Consider the following 15,112-nt stretch of genomic DNA (forward strand, 5'->3'; position numbering starts at 1 on the left):
GAGGACGCCGCGCCTCTCTGTATCTCTGCTCCGCTTGGTGCTGTCGTCTGCGAGGTCCCATTGTCACAAACAGGAGTGCTCATAAGATGCTGTTGTCTGCATTGCCTTCTCCTCCCCCATCCAAACAAAAAAAAAATCCCAACTCTGGTATGTAGCAGTGAGATTTTTAATTTTTTTTTTTTTCTGCTGCTATAAGATTTTAGGATGATCCAACAGTGTATTTACTGGATTTGAGAGGTGTTCAAGGAGGAATTCCACCACTGCCTCAAATCCAGCAGTTTACGGTATCCTCAGTTGACCCCTACTGAACGTATTACATCAGGTCGGAAACATTTTGTTGCAAGAGCACAGCAGCCTATTCCTTTCATAGGAATGGTTTCATCTATTGCTTGCTGTTAGCTTAATAACCTTTTGCTACTTGAACTGTCCTTTCTGCCAGATTGTTTTTTCATAGCTTCCCCTGGGGTTTGGCCATGAGCTGAGTGTGTAAGACACCGCTAAACAACAAGAAAAAACCTCCAGAGATCTTAGCTGAGCAACCCTATTTAAGTAATAAAAACAACTGTGTTTGATGAGCCAATTACACAGAGCAAATGTTTAAAGGACAGAATGCCAAATACTTGTTTGTAAACCTAAGCCTTTATTAGCAGCACTGTTAACAGTTATAAAAGAATGTGATCCCTTTCTGAGCCTCACAGACTACCTGCATCCCTGTATTAATTCAAAGCGCTGCTGGATGGGCTTTGTGAGTGTTGTAGGACTAATCCCTATGGTTCCTCGATTATGAGCATGTGCAGAGCAGCCAAAGGTACAGTCGTGCATGTAGAGCTAACACACAGAGACTTGCCTTGCAATGCCATGTTTGTGCATGTGTTCCTACAACTGAAAAGGATACAGGGAGCCTGCCTGCCTTGCTGACTTATCTGATGTTTTCTTGTTTCTGTTTCAGCATTCAGGATAATTCCTTCAACACGACAGCTTTAGCAGAGTAAGTGAACACTTTAAAGACGTCCTTATTTTTAAATAAGAATGATGAGTTTAATAGAATATGTAGAGAATAATTGTGAGTAGTATGTAAGAAGTTCCAAGCTATCTGTCATATATTTTGATTCAGTTTTCTGTAATCTAAGTATATTATTGACTGTATGGGAAGGATTGCATGAAACAGCTGCCTTTACATGCTCTGTGACCATTTAGCAATGAAATACCTTTCTGGGAGAATATATGTTTGATGCACATCACACATGTTTAAATGCATGATTTTCAGTGTAGGATAAGTCTCCTGTGAAAATATGCTCATTTCTGGTACTGATGATCTTGAAAAACACAAGTATGTCAGTTTTCTAAGAACACATGGTCTGTACTTCCTGCAAGCATTATTAGAAAAAAAAATTCTTTGCAAATATTTTGAAAAAAATAACTATACATTATTTAGACAGGCCAAGTACCAAATACATAATTTCTTTGTAATCGATTCCATAAACTCATTAGAAGGCCTTTCATACGTATCATGATCATAAGGATACATATGTTGATTTTTGTTGTTGTTTTACAGAGACAACAGAACAGGACAAGGGAGAACATTAGAAAGTTAGAAAGTCAATGGTTTTAGGAACTATTACAAATGAAATGGTCTTTGTTTTATTTCAGTCTAAAACACTTCAGTTTTGGTGTTCTCTACATTATTATTTTGCATGCTTTTGATTGTTTCAAAAGCTTTTAGGGAAGATTCTTCAGCAGTAATGTGCCAAGCAGTTTCTCAGGAGGGAAATGATTTATAGATTTGTTTGTGTATCAGGTGAGTTTTACACTGCTGAAATGCTCATAATTTAAAAAACCCTAGCTGGGCAGTGAGCTGTTTGCCTAAGTGTTGTGGGGACAGGATACATTCTGAAAGCAGGCCAAGCTGTAATCATCTGAGCCATCCCTAAGTGTTGCAAAATCACTACAGGAAAAGTAACATTTCATAGGGATCCAAATAATTTCCCTCTCTTACACTGCTTTGCTTTATTGCTTACATTGCCTTGCTTTATTTAATATTTTAACTTATTGCCACACGCTTTTTGTGTGATTGTGGCATATATGGAAAGATTTAACAGAAGCTAATAAATCATTAAGTAATTTTTTATTATTTTCCTGTGTCCCTATTAGTTAAGTGATGAATTGTGGTCTGTAAAATTCTGGGATGTTCCCCCTTCACAGAAGAATAACCAGATTACAGATAGTACATTTTTCATATTTTTTTCTCCTTCCCTTTCCTCTATCCCTAAGTACATCCATTGTTTCCTGTAGAGATTCCCCTGGAGCAGGCCCTGTGCCTGCCTCACCCTTGAGGTTTCTGGGACCTGAAAGTGATGGCCTTTCTCTGTGGTGCTTCATGTGACCATGAAGACAAGGGCCAGGATGGCATAAAAGCTGACTGCATAGTGCCAGCACTGCCCCTGGGGAAAGGAAGAGGAGTGCAGAAGGTGCTGTGCTGTGCCGAGCCGAGCCGAGAGGCAGCAGCATGGCAGAGCTGGGGCTGGGCCAGGCATCGCCTAAAGGGTGAATCTCCCTCATTTAAGCTGTTGTTGGTTTTGTTTCAGGAGCTTTAATGTTTAGTCTTATCTTCCCAAACATGGAAGTAGAAACATACTTTTAGAAAACAAAGCAAGCAAACAATGACATCTGAAAAGCATTGTCCAAATGAACGAACTTGGTTTCCAGAGTTGATTTCCCTCAATCCTGTTTAGAGCCTCACCCCAAAGCCTGTTTTTGAGAACCACTGAGGATACACAATTCTTACTGATTTCAGCACTAGTTGTTTGTGCTGGCCATATCAGAAAATAGGTTACTTTTATTTAGCAGAATAGAGAGCTTGTCATGCAACTTTAGGCATCCCCATTTGACAATTTCTGTCTTTACTTGTGGCAAAGGCAAAATCAGGTCTTCCTGAATGGTATAAAATCAGTGATACAATACTTTCAGGAACATTTCTCCAGACCAGGCAAGTGCCTGGGGCTGCTAAGCTTCCAGCAAGCCATGCATGCAGCCTGGTTTAGGAGTTGTTTGTGTGAAGGTCAAGTCAGCAAAAGGGAGCAGTTTTCAAGTTGTACTGAAATGGCTCCTATGAAAAGGTGAAAATGGAAGGAAGTTAAAAAAGCTAATCCCATTAAATCAGAGATCCTTAGGAGAAACATACAGAGGCAGTACTATAGTCAGAACAGCAGTCCATCTAGACTGGGGTCCCATCTCTGCCCGGACTCAGAGTGCCAGTGCCATAAGATCAGTAATGGATGTACTTACTTTTAAGAGACATATCCATCAGTCAGTAGTTAGATTGGGCACTGAAGGAAAAGGATTCACATCACTGGTTTTGTCAAAAGACATACTTCCTGCCCAATGTAATCTTCAACCCATATGGATTTATGACCTGAAACTGTTCTGGCGTATTCTCTGATGTTTTAGTAATGAGTGAGATGCTGCTTCAGTTTTTGGGTTGGTGGGAACTCTCTCTACTATGTGGCCACAAACTTTCACAAAACTTCTCAAAATCTTGAATATCCCTCTATCTGTTAAATATAGCTGAAGTTGAACAACAATATTTACAAGTTATTGGTGAGAGGAGAGGAGTGTGTGCATGTCTGTGTTGATATGTGCAGACAAGTGGCGTGAACACATAAGCTGCATTTCTTAAAGAAGCCAAGGTAAAAACACTCTGCGCTTTAATGATGGATATTTGCATTATATCATGATTCACCTTTTTTAAAGGTCCTGCCATGGTCTTAGCCTCAAGCACTGTCTTGTGTGACTGAGCTTTCTTGTTTAATATTTATTCTTACAAAGAGAAAAATTTCTCTTAATTTCAGTGTGTTGCTTCTGAACTTCCTCACAATCTTTTTATTACATGATGGGCACGGTCTGCTCTGATTCATTATTGCTTATCTTTCCTATCTACTGCTATCTGGTTATTCAAATACATTTTGTCATGCTCACTTATGTTGTTTCTAAGTTCTGTCTGGTTTTATGGCTTTTTTCAGGTGCTGGATGCTAAGTTAGGATCTCTGCTTCTCAAGATCACTTTATTACAGCTAGCTCAGGGAAAGCAATCCCCAGGGCACTTCCCCAAGTTAAGGAGTATGCACACAAGTATGCACATATAGACTTGGCTGATGGACCTGTGCTCAGTCATCCACCGTCCCTCCAAAGAGTGTTCCTAGTCACCAAAATGGTCTTTCAGGACCAAATGTGGTGACTGGTGAGAGGAGGGGGTGAGTGAAGCCGGTAGTAGAGCTGCTTCGTCCCACCTCTTCTTCTGTGGCACAGGAAGGAGGGAGAGTTTGTCCCTTTAGAGGGTCCCTGGGCTTTGTTGGCTGTAGCTTGGCCCATGGTGCACAGCACGCCTGATGGCATCTTACCCTACTCTCGTGTCTGTGCTGGAAGCTCTATCCATCCAGCTCTGACCTTGGCGCTGTCTCCTCACAGTGTATTTCCTTGCTATGTTTTTCTCCCTCTGAAATTTTCCATCGTGTTTTCATCCAGGTTTCTGGTTCCTTTCGTACTGGGCTTCCTTCTTCATACCCCCAGTAAGTCCTATCCTCACACCTTGCTGGTGTCAGAGACCCATAAGGTAATTAGTGATAGACCAGAGGGGAAGGTGTGACTGGCATCTGGAAGCAAAGGCAACTAGATTTCTACAGTGAATTTACCCATTTTGTACATCAACCCCTGTCTTCCATCTGTCATCCCACTTTGCCTTGTGGGGAGAACTGCACCCATTGCAGGAATATTGTGTGATTAGGGGGGAATCTGCAACTGTAGTTTTGTGTTCCAGGTGTGAGCAGCAAATGCTTTCATCCCTATGCTGATGTATTCAGGAAGTGTAAACACTTGAGTGTCCCTTTAAATACTTTCTGCTGCAGTCTGGCTTTTGATGAAGATACTAGCAGAAGACTGGTGGGAAATAGGAATATATTAAAAACCTTGCCATCAAATTGCAACACAGAGCTATGAATTTATCACTTAATGTGCTCTGTCCTAAGCGGGGCAGCTCTTCTGAAAGTTTAACAAGTCAGTGGAAGTACAGGCTGCTTCCCCCATAATGAAGAGATTCCTCTGCCAGCAAACTTCAAGTGATCCAGGCCTGCTTAGTGTCTGTGCCCTGTGAGTATGAACAGAGGGTGAGGAAAGGGCCCCGACTTTTCCCGAGAAATAATACCTAGAAAGGGTATATGCATATTTGTTAGGAGTGTATGCGTATATATATGTTTATTTGAAAAAAGACTGCTCATAAGCTTTGCAGTTATATCATTCTGCAGGTTCAGCCGTGCTGCACAATATAGTGTTCAACACTGAGTGGTTAGCATATTTATTCAGACTTCTCTTTTGATAAGGCAACCTTATGACAATTCTGTTGTTTGTAACTTAAGGGGATGTAATTGATTATGATTCTTCAGGCACCTTAAAAAATTCTGCTAATTTACTTTTTAAGACTAACGATCACTTTTATTTGGGGATTCTTTTTCCTGCTGCACAAAGTATGACTGCTCTACTATAGTTAATATTTTTGTGAGTCTAGGAGAAAAACACCCTTAGCTAATTGTTTCGAATTCTTTTTTTTTTTTTTTAATGTGAAGTATACTATAAGCAATTAAAATACAGAATTTCTCGTAATTTTCCTGTAATTTGTATGGAAACATCTGAATTCTTTGTCATCATTATTTCCATCTGGCTGAAAATGATATATCAAATTGTGTACATTTAACACCTCAAATCCTCTTTTTGCTCTGAGATTTAGACTATCATGGAGCAGCTATGGCATTAAATGACCCCAGCTAAGATGTGAGAAAGAGAAATGTGTTTATACTTTGAGCTGCATTGCCATGTTATTAAAAGCTAAATTTCTGCAACTGGCAGAAAATCAGCAATTATTTTGTATACATTTTCAAGGTGTGACGGGGATTCAGACTCTGTACATGAAGATCAAGCAGCCAGTTCCAGCCCCAGGTATTCTGCTGCAAATTTTGTCTGAAATCCATTGGCAACAAATAAAGCTGTCAGACTGCTTCTGTTAAACCATTAGAAAGAAACCTTTATTCTCAAGGGAATGCAGAATTTCTGGGGTATTACCTGCTAAGGCTATTAGTATTTCTGCGAAATGCATATTTGTCTTGTACACTTATGTGTAAACAATATTAAGATTAATTGTTGTTGTTATTATATGAGTAAATATATTATGGTCTATGTTCTTAACTTCACGTCATATTACTTTCATTCAGATGCAGCTCTGATGCTAATACATTGAATTTTACTGTACAGCAGCTGGTACAAAGTAGTAGTAAGCAGAGTTTTGTGACTGTGCAAGGATATGCTCATTGATGAGTGTCTCTATGAAAAAAAAATCCTTCAAATTGTAATTTTACTGAAGTATTCTTGAGGCATGTGTCTCTCATGGCTACGTTAGTATATGTTGATTGCTAGAGAATGCAACTTAACCTTCCAGAAAGATTTTTAAATCAGATGATATCTTAAAATTAGCAACACTTCTGCACATTCTTGAAATGCCCATAGGATATAAAGCGCCCTACTCTGTAACTATAACAACTGCCTTGGAGCACACTTGCAGAAGGCATGGGCAGCAATGGTGTTTAACTCCATAGGCACCCTGCGAGCATCCATCTGGATGCTGATGGGCCACAGATGGAAAGTGAGTTTGGCAGCTCAGAATCCTTAGAAAAAAACCATTGAATTAGCAAGTTATGCTTTCTAAAAAAATCTCGGGGGGGTTTAATTCAATAGTCCTTGACTCCCTTGGCTGTGGAATTTTCACACCAGGAGAGAGGTCCTATCTCGGCTAACCATTAGGATTTTACCAGCTGAAGCTTACATCTGAAATTCCACCTGCAAACTAAGCAACAGCCAGGGATTTCAGAGCAGTAATGCCGATCTGTTCATCCTGCCAACTCAGCAGGCAGCCTCGCATTCTGCATTGCGGTATCTTTCTTAATGGTTCCAGGGAGACGCTCCCAGTGGAAGGCATTAGACCAGTCTAAGGTTGGATTGATTGGGTGTGGATAAGACTAGCAAGGTCTTCTTAGGACAGGTTGCACGCTGTAGACTAGGTGGAGATTGAAGATATCTGTCCCAGATTCAGTAGTTAACTGAGCATCTGTGAGCAACAGTGTCTGTTTAAACCACCAGATGTGCTGTTATACAGGAGGACCTTTTCTCCAAACTGGGAGCATATACTTGTCCCTTCCACCCAAACACATCTCTGGCTGTTCAAACCCTACTTTGTATGCCTACCTCCCTCACTTTGTCCAAAAGTCCTCAAAAACAGAGACTGTCAGAAGGGAAGTGTGACTATAGGGAGGAATTATTGTACATTACGACATTTTTGTGAGATTATAACCTAGTGTGAATCATTGGACGGGGCAAGGTCTTCTGCATGAAAAAGGCAGTTTCAGATTTTATTTGGGGAATATGAACTATAGAGCTGAAGCCAAAGAGTGTCTCTAAAACTGGTCTTATTTAAATGGCTCCACAGTTGAATGTGTAATAATACTAACAGTAGTTTAGCTTGTGATTTGACAATAAACAATAGCCTCTCAGATTCATTTTACTAACATAAATGTTAGTAGCGTTTGGTGTGTAGACTACTCAACTTGGTAAAATTAAAATACCATGAATAGCTAAGAACTTGTTGCTGTTCTTCCTTCATAATGTTTTGACAGGTGTCTGAAGTCCTGCCTGATGAATTTCAATTTTATTTTCTTACAGAGATGATGATAACAAAGAAAATTATCCGGACAACGCTGCTGTCTTAGAGGAAAGGCAGCTGCCTTTGCAAGATACTCAGCAGCACAAGCAGCAAGCTGTAATTGACTACGCTCTAAAGCCTGAAATGGGCAACTTAAAGCTAAGAAAACCTAACCCCATTGCAAAGCTAGAAAATGGAAAAAGCCATGACGAAAGTCAGGTAAAGAACTAAACTTACCGAGGGTAGGCTTATGGCACAGTGTCTGAACAAACATACCTTTTGAAATGCAAAGTGGAACTCCCTGGTAATCCATGATGTGACTGAGACCCCACAATAATCTACCCTGATTTTCAGGGACCTGGAGTCCTGGAACCCTCCTGTAACGACAGACAATTTCTTTAAGCCAGGGAATTGCAGAGAAGAGTGTGTTGCAACTGCTATCAGAAGTGAGTGGAGAGCATAGCTGAAGATGTGCAAATCTCTCTCTCTAGATTTCCTGTGACTGCTTGCACCAAATATAAAAAACTTGGTAGTTGCAGCACTTGATCAGACTTTTTCTGTTTTGCTTATTTGACTGAGTATCTCTTGCACTGGTATTTTGGCTGCCAGTGCAGAGATTTCATACTTTCCCTTTATCTTACTTTCTATTTTTTCTCATCTTTAAATAATAAATCTATTCCAACGCAGATTCTGGTACCGGTGCTCTTGCCCACAGCCTTCCCCGGGTTGAGCTGAGGGGAGCAGAATTGTAACTTTTCTAAAGGCTGTAAAAGAAGATTAGAAATGAAGAAGCTTCTGCTGCTGTTTGTGGAGGTACATTGCTATGTAGACTCCAGAGTTACCACCTCCCAGCAGCTGCTGGAAGTGCCTCTGTTCTCCCCTGATGCTTCCTGAGTCATGTTTCATGTGCAGTGTAAGGGATAGAGCTCTGGTCCAGGTTTAACCCCTCAACTAGAAATATTCTCATAACCAAAATAGTTGATGTTAACATAGGTAGATTGTTGGCCTGTAGTAGGTGCAAGTCCTGAGACATGTCTGTATTTACATCTCTTCTTTGATGTATAATGTATTTGGCTGTTTTCTGTCTCTCCTCTCTTCTTTTTTGTGGATAGAAATTTGCAGAGCACTTTCTGAAGAGCTTTGAACCCATCGTAGACCAGGAATGATTTTGGTTCATTTTTTCAAATTTAGATTGAGAATTCATTATTTGGATGGCACGTCTTACCTTCTAAGTGAGGAATATCCTTTTGAATCCCAGAAGAAAAAGTAAAAGCAAATGGCATCCCAATGGTATTATCATAGTCTCTTTCAGAATACCAATGTCAGCTCTTGCCCTAATCTTCTTGCATTTTTTGCTGGAGTTATCCCCGAGATGAAGTAGTAACTGCTGATTTTTTTGTAACTGTGCATTACTAGGAAATGTAATTTAGGCTGCAGGGAGATGAGGTGTGCGTGTTTATCAGCAGATAAGAAAAAACATAGGAAATTTTGCCCTATGGAGAGCAAGTGGAGGCGTATCAGGAAGAGGAGTCACGAAGAAGTCATAAACAGGGCAAGATCTGTCTCATAGATCACGTGTTGCTCTTTCAGCTACTTCTGAGTCTCCTGTCTGCCTGCTCCCAGTATAAGTCGTGCCTGTACCTCTCACCCAATGAAAGCTAACACAGCACAGATTTGCTGCTCTATGGTATTTTATGTGGCCTGAAGTGGTTAACTGAAAATGTTGATATTCTTTCATGGGAAACTTTTTCAGTATATAATTAGACTGCCATAAAATACCAGTGCAACTTAGATATGCAGCCTCTAGAAGGAAAAACAGTGTCAGGCAGATAATTGTCACATGACTCAAGGGCTTGAAATAGGAAAGACAAAAGTGGTCTTGGGCCCCCACGCTACCCACTGCTCCCATCTCTGGCATACTGGAAGAGGTAAGATGTGTAGGCACTATTTTATCTCACCTTTGATTTGATGGGAGTACTTGAGGGACAAGAGCTAGTGTAGAGCTTTGAGTGTAATATAAAACATAAACACAAAGCAAACATCCCTCCATAACAGGAACTCCACTCGTTCATAGAGGGAATTGTATCCTAGTACTGTGAAAGACTTTTCAATGGATATCCTGTATCTACCACTGAGTTCAGTAATGCTTGCTGTAGAGGAAAGAGTTTGCCTCTTGGAATGGTTTGCAGAAGGAAGCTGTTTTGGAGAAAGCGCCTACCAAGCCCTTCATTTCACATAGCCTTCATTCCCATTAGTAAGGATGTGCATGCTCCTTGACCCTGAGTGCTTGCCTTGCTGCATCTTCAGGTACCTCAAGGGCTTAAAGAAGCAAGCATCTGGCTCCTGGCTTTGTTAAAGGTGGCCATGAAAAACAAGGGTCTGCTTGCAGAAGAGCTCTGTGAAGGGCTTGTTTCTGTGTGTGGGTTCTCATTGGGATCCTTGATGTGTTATGACCTCCCAAACCCTGTTGCAGCTCTCCGTGTTAGCAGCCCTAGTTGTGAATGGGCACCAACTGCTTCTCTCCATTTTGAAGCTGAAAGCAAAGTGCTGCTGTGTTGTTTCTAGTAGCTGTGTATGGCAGGTTGTTATTATCTGGAAAAGTGAGTAAGACTGATGCTTTGAAACACTGTGCAACTGCATATACCTTCCTTTTGTGAAACACCTTGCCACCAAGCCACTCAATGAGATAAATGATGTACTTACAAGCAGCTTATGTTGAGCTGACAAACAGTAATATCTGAGCACATGCATTTATGAAAGAAAAGCGTGATGCACTGCACATGGTGATTAAACTGTTCATCCTCATTTTCCTGAGTTTATTGATAGAGTGCTTTTTCAACAGTCTTCTCACTTCCCCAACCTGTGGCATCAGAAAGAAACAGTGACAATATTGCAGTGACATTATCTCTTTTAAAGGTGTTGCTCTGATAAGCGAAGGAAATATTTGCTATTCGCTCCTATGTGTTATAAGCCCATGAGTTGCTTTTTTTAGAAAATTTTCCCTTTAAAATCAGAATAGGCTATTGGGAGATAAATAAGTTTGCTGCATGTGTTGGAAGGATTAAAGCTTGTTTGGATGGGGACCAATTTTGTGTGCCTTTCTACTAGTGAGAGTCCAGGGGATTTCCATTGTAGAAAGGTCACTGAGAGGGAACAGACCTCTGTGTTCAAGTGGAGGAAAGATGGACAACTTGGGGATTTTGAGCTTCACAAGGCTCTCAGTCTGCTGAAGTATGATTCCTGTGTCTGATTTTTTTGAAACAAGTGTAGTACTGTGGTCATGAACCCTAGGTCTTGATGAAGAAAAGTTTATTAAATTTACAGTGATGATGAACAGGACCAAGTCTAATATAGCAGTGAATGGAGTTCAATCCAGTTGGTGGCCGGTCACGAGCGGTGTTCCCCAGGGCTCAGTTTTGGGGCCGGTCTTGTTCAATATCTTTATCAATGATCGGGACGAAGGGATCGAGTGCACCCTCAGTAAGTTTGCAGATGACACCAAGTTGGGCGGCAGTGTTGATCTGCTCGAGGGTAGGCAGGCTCTGCAGAGGGACCTGGACAGGCTGGATCGATGGGCCGAGGCCTACTGTATGAGATTCAACAAGGCCAAGTGCCGGGTCCTGCACTTGGGCCACAACAACCCCATGCAGCGCTACAGGCTTGGGGAAGAGTGGCTGGAAAGCTGCCTGGCGGAAAAGGACCTGGGGGTGTTGGTCGACAGCCGGCTGAACATGAGCCGGCAGTGTGCCCAGGCGGCCAAGAAGGCCAATGGCATCCTGGCCTGTATCAGAAATAGTGTGGCCAGCAGGAGCAGGGAAGTGATTGTGCCCCTGTACTCGGCACTGGTGAGGCCGCACCTCGAATACTGTGTTCAGTTTTGGGCCCCTCACTACAAGAAGGATGTTGAGGTGTTGGAGCGTGTCCAGAGAAGGGCAACGAGGCTGGTGAGGGGTCTGGAGAACAAGTCTTATGAGGAGCAGCTGAGGGAGCTGGGGTTGTTTAGCCTGGAGAAAAGGAGGCTGAGGGGAGACCTCATCGCTCTCTACAACTACCTGAAAGGAGGCTGCAGCGAGGTGGGTGTTGGTCTCTTCTCCCAAGTAACTAGCGCTAGGACGAGAGGAAATGGCCTCAAGTTGTGCCAGGGGAGGTTTAGATTGGACATGAGGAAAAATTTCTTTCCTGAAAGAGTGGTTAAACATTGGAACAGGCTGCCCAGGGAGGTGGTTGAGTCCCCATCCCTGGAAGTATTTAAAAGAGGTGTAGATGAGGCGCTTAGGGACATGGTTTAGTGGGCATGGTGGTGTTGGGTTGACGGTTGGACTCGATGATCTTAGAGGTCTTTTCCAACCTTAATGATTCTATGATTCTATGATTCTGTAAGTGCAATACCAAGTAACTTCACTTGACCACTTATCAGTTGATAAAATGTCACTAGAGTAAAGCTGTACCTTGGATACTGCATGCAGTTATTTCTTTGAGGGTAGGAGCTGGGTATGAGGGCAGCTGTAACCTTTCCAAAGTATGGGAAGAGAGGCAGGCTGCTGGAATGTGATTACACTGCTGTACTCCAGCTACTTGGTTTCATCTTTCCTATGGTTTCATGAGCAATTCTGCAATGTTAGTCTATAGAAAATCAAATTAATTGGGATTTATTTGACTTCAAGAGGTGAGGAAGGATATGCTCAGAACATAGAGGTTCCATCAAGGGTGTTTCCTTAGGGTTAGCCTTTAACATCCTAATGCTATAACTTATGAACAACAACGATAAAGAAAAAAAAAACAAACAACCAAAAAACACCCAAGTCCTCAAACATCAAGCCTGCAAGTGAGCGCTTATTAGCAGCATATATTCTTGTTCTCAGCTTTCCCTTTCATCTAGCAGAAAACATCTTGAATTGCCATGTTCTCTCTGCTGATATTGGAGAGGATATTTGTTGCAGAAGAAGCTTCTGCTGAAGCAAGTTTACCACTTTAATGCAGGTTTCATTTTGCACCTTAACGGACTGACTTTCTTTGACTGATTAACTTAAACAGTATAACACCGAGAAGGCTTCAGCCATAAGATACACTTGCTTAACTTGAAATGCTCGTTTCACTCATTTACATAGAACCCAAAGTTTTCTTTTTACCTGTATTAACAGCTTTTGCAGTCAACTTCTGAAGCTAAGCACATCTAAGTGTAAATGTTGAGGCTGTTGCAAGAACTCTAGACAAGATCTTCAACTGGTATAAGTCAATGGCTGTTGCCTCTTCTGGTATTTTATTGTATCCTGAAACTCCATATTGTCATGACGGCATAAAAAGCTAGGATCTCCCCTAATAATGCTACTACAGTCGTAAGAACGTCATCTCCTGAACTCCAGTGTACTGACTTCTTCCCTCTATCCCCCCAGTCTACATCCCTCAGATTTACAAATAATACTAATTCCCAGCTTCAGTTCCACAGGTTTTTCTGAGATCTGATTTCTAGTCTTCCTATGTGTCTCTGTTATTAAATATCTTTGAGAAAGAATATTTTCAGTACGCATCACAGTGATGATGCAGAATTCTTTCTTCCAGCTTTGCTGTTGCCAATATAAAGTTACACTTTTTAGAGAATATAGTGTTATTCTTTCTACTTTCTGTCATGTCTAATACCTAGCAAAATGTAATCCAGTCCTTACAAGAGTTTCTAAGCATGAATGAGGAAAATGCCTGTTCTACCTGGAGACCATCAAACCACTGAAGGTTTTTGGGCAAATAAAATAAGCTGAACTGGTTCAATCCACTTCTACCTTGAACTTTAATGAAAACTGTTGTGTTGACCTGTTTAGTCCCCAAGAGCATATGATATTTTTTATATAACTAGGGGAAAATAATGTTAAGATAATAATGGAAAAACTAGAACAGCTGCAAAAAACTGCTGTCCATTTGTAACCTGAATTGTTATTATCAGTTTTGAATAAAATATCATTCATTCAATGCTAAACTATATTAGATAGACATGGGGTGAGGGGGAGACGTCTGTCCTAGAAGGGTCTGAAGGAGACAAAGGGTAACAAAAGCAAGAGTAACGCTAGTCAGTTGAGTGACGCTTTCATTCCTTTTGCTCTGACACCGCCAGAGCTTCCTAACATCTAGTCTGAAAAAAAGACTCTGTTTTGGAGGTCTGTTTTGGAAATTTGCCCCTTGTGGGTAGTAAGTATGGTTGGAAAGCTCGATTAACCTCTGCTGGGTCAGTTCTACTGCAGTGGCTGATACCAAAGCAAACTAATGTAATGCTAGCACAGGTCTCTTCACCTGGCAGGGAAGGCACTTTCAGCCCAGGGGCAGGTCTACACTTCATAAATGCAGTGCGGACATACCCCACGGGCGGACGTGCGAGTTAACGCATGGCTGCTTCCTCCCGAGTACCCTCCATCACAATGGTGACAGTTGCCTCTTTCTAGAGATAGATTTCAACACTCTTTTTATACTCATCTCATAGACTAAGTAGGAGGAATTAACGTTCACTTATCCAACAAATATCCTGCCTTTAAAGTGTCATCATGGAGAGGAAGTAAAATGCCAATGATGGGACTTTTTATTTATTTTTGCCAGTTTTTTTTTGTTTGGTTGGTTTGGGTTCTTTTTCAAGATCCCTTAGTCCTTCATCATTAATTTTGAGAGGTTGGCACTGAATATTTCTCCTGAGAGGAAACCATTTGGGCAACTTTCTTAAATTTAAAACTTTTTATAAAGTTGACAATTTTATAAAAGTGTAATTTAGTTTTGTTTAAATACAATGTATCTCTAAACAAGCTTCATTCATAATCTGTAAAGATGGAACAGACTAAGAAAGAAGTAAAAGCAGCCACTGTTTTTGTAAATGCAGAATAACCTCAGCTCTCCAAGTTCCCATCCAAACAGTTCTACCAAACTTCCGACTCCCATGCTTTCAACTAAGCTTTGAAACTGGAGCAAAATCAGATATACTGCTTTACCAGGGGAAGTGAACACTATTGTTTTGCAAAGCACATTGTATTTTAATTTTGTAAACTATTGGAATAAAATATTGGATGATAAAAGCTAATAAAGAAGTAGGAAAAAGCCCCACTTTGATTATCACATTTTCAAAGAACTTCATTAACTTACCCCTTTGCAATGCAAGGGAAATATTATAATCCATTTTATAGGTAAGGAAGTTAAGATGTGCTGAACAGATCTTGTCACAGCCCTACAACTGGTTTTTGAAAGCTTGGAGTAAAATGCATACCTTTCTAATTCCTACTCCCTCAATTTGTTGAACTAAATTGGCTTTTTTATTTTCTGTGTGGCAGGTTGGCTGATGTGACTTTTTTTTTCCTCACTGCCTTTCACTCCTCCTGCGGTAATACTCTGTTCATAAAGCTATGC

At 41.0% G+C, this 15,112-nt stretch overlaps 1 protein-coding gene across 1 annotated transcript in view; it reads left to right on the forward strand.

Annotated features, from left to right (window-relative positions):
- The first annotated feature begins 911 nt into the window (after nucleotides 1-911).
- Nucleotides 912-15,112, forward strand: part of FAM13C (family with sequence similarity 13, member C) — a 55,983-nt gene continuing 41,782 nt past the window's right edge. The window contains exons 1-3 of the mRNA XM_009325843.1: nucleotides 912-988; nucleotides 5,929-5,985; nucleotides 7,759-7,957. Coding sequence (XP_009324118.1) covers nucleotides 927-988; nucleotides 5,929-5,985; nucleotides 7,759-7,957 — 318 coding nt within the window. The 5' untranslated portion in view covers nucleotides 912-926. The remainder of the gene's footprint in view (nucleotides 989-5,928; nucleotides 5,986-7,758; nucleotides 7,958-15,112) is intronic.

Source organism: Pygoscelis adeliae, unplaced genomic scaffold, assembly GCF_000699105.1.
Source record: "Pygoscelis adeliae isolate BGI_AS28 unplaced genomic scaffold, ASM69910v1 Scaffold4, whole genome shotgun sequence".
NCBI lineage: Eukaryota > Metazoa > Chordata > Aves > Sphenisciformes > Spheniscidae > Pygoscelis > Pygoscelis adeliae.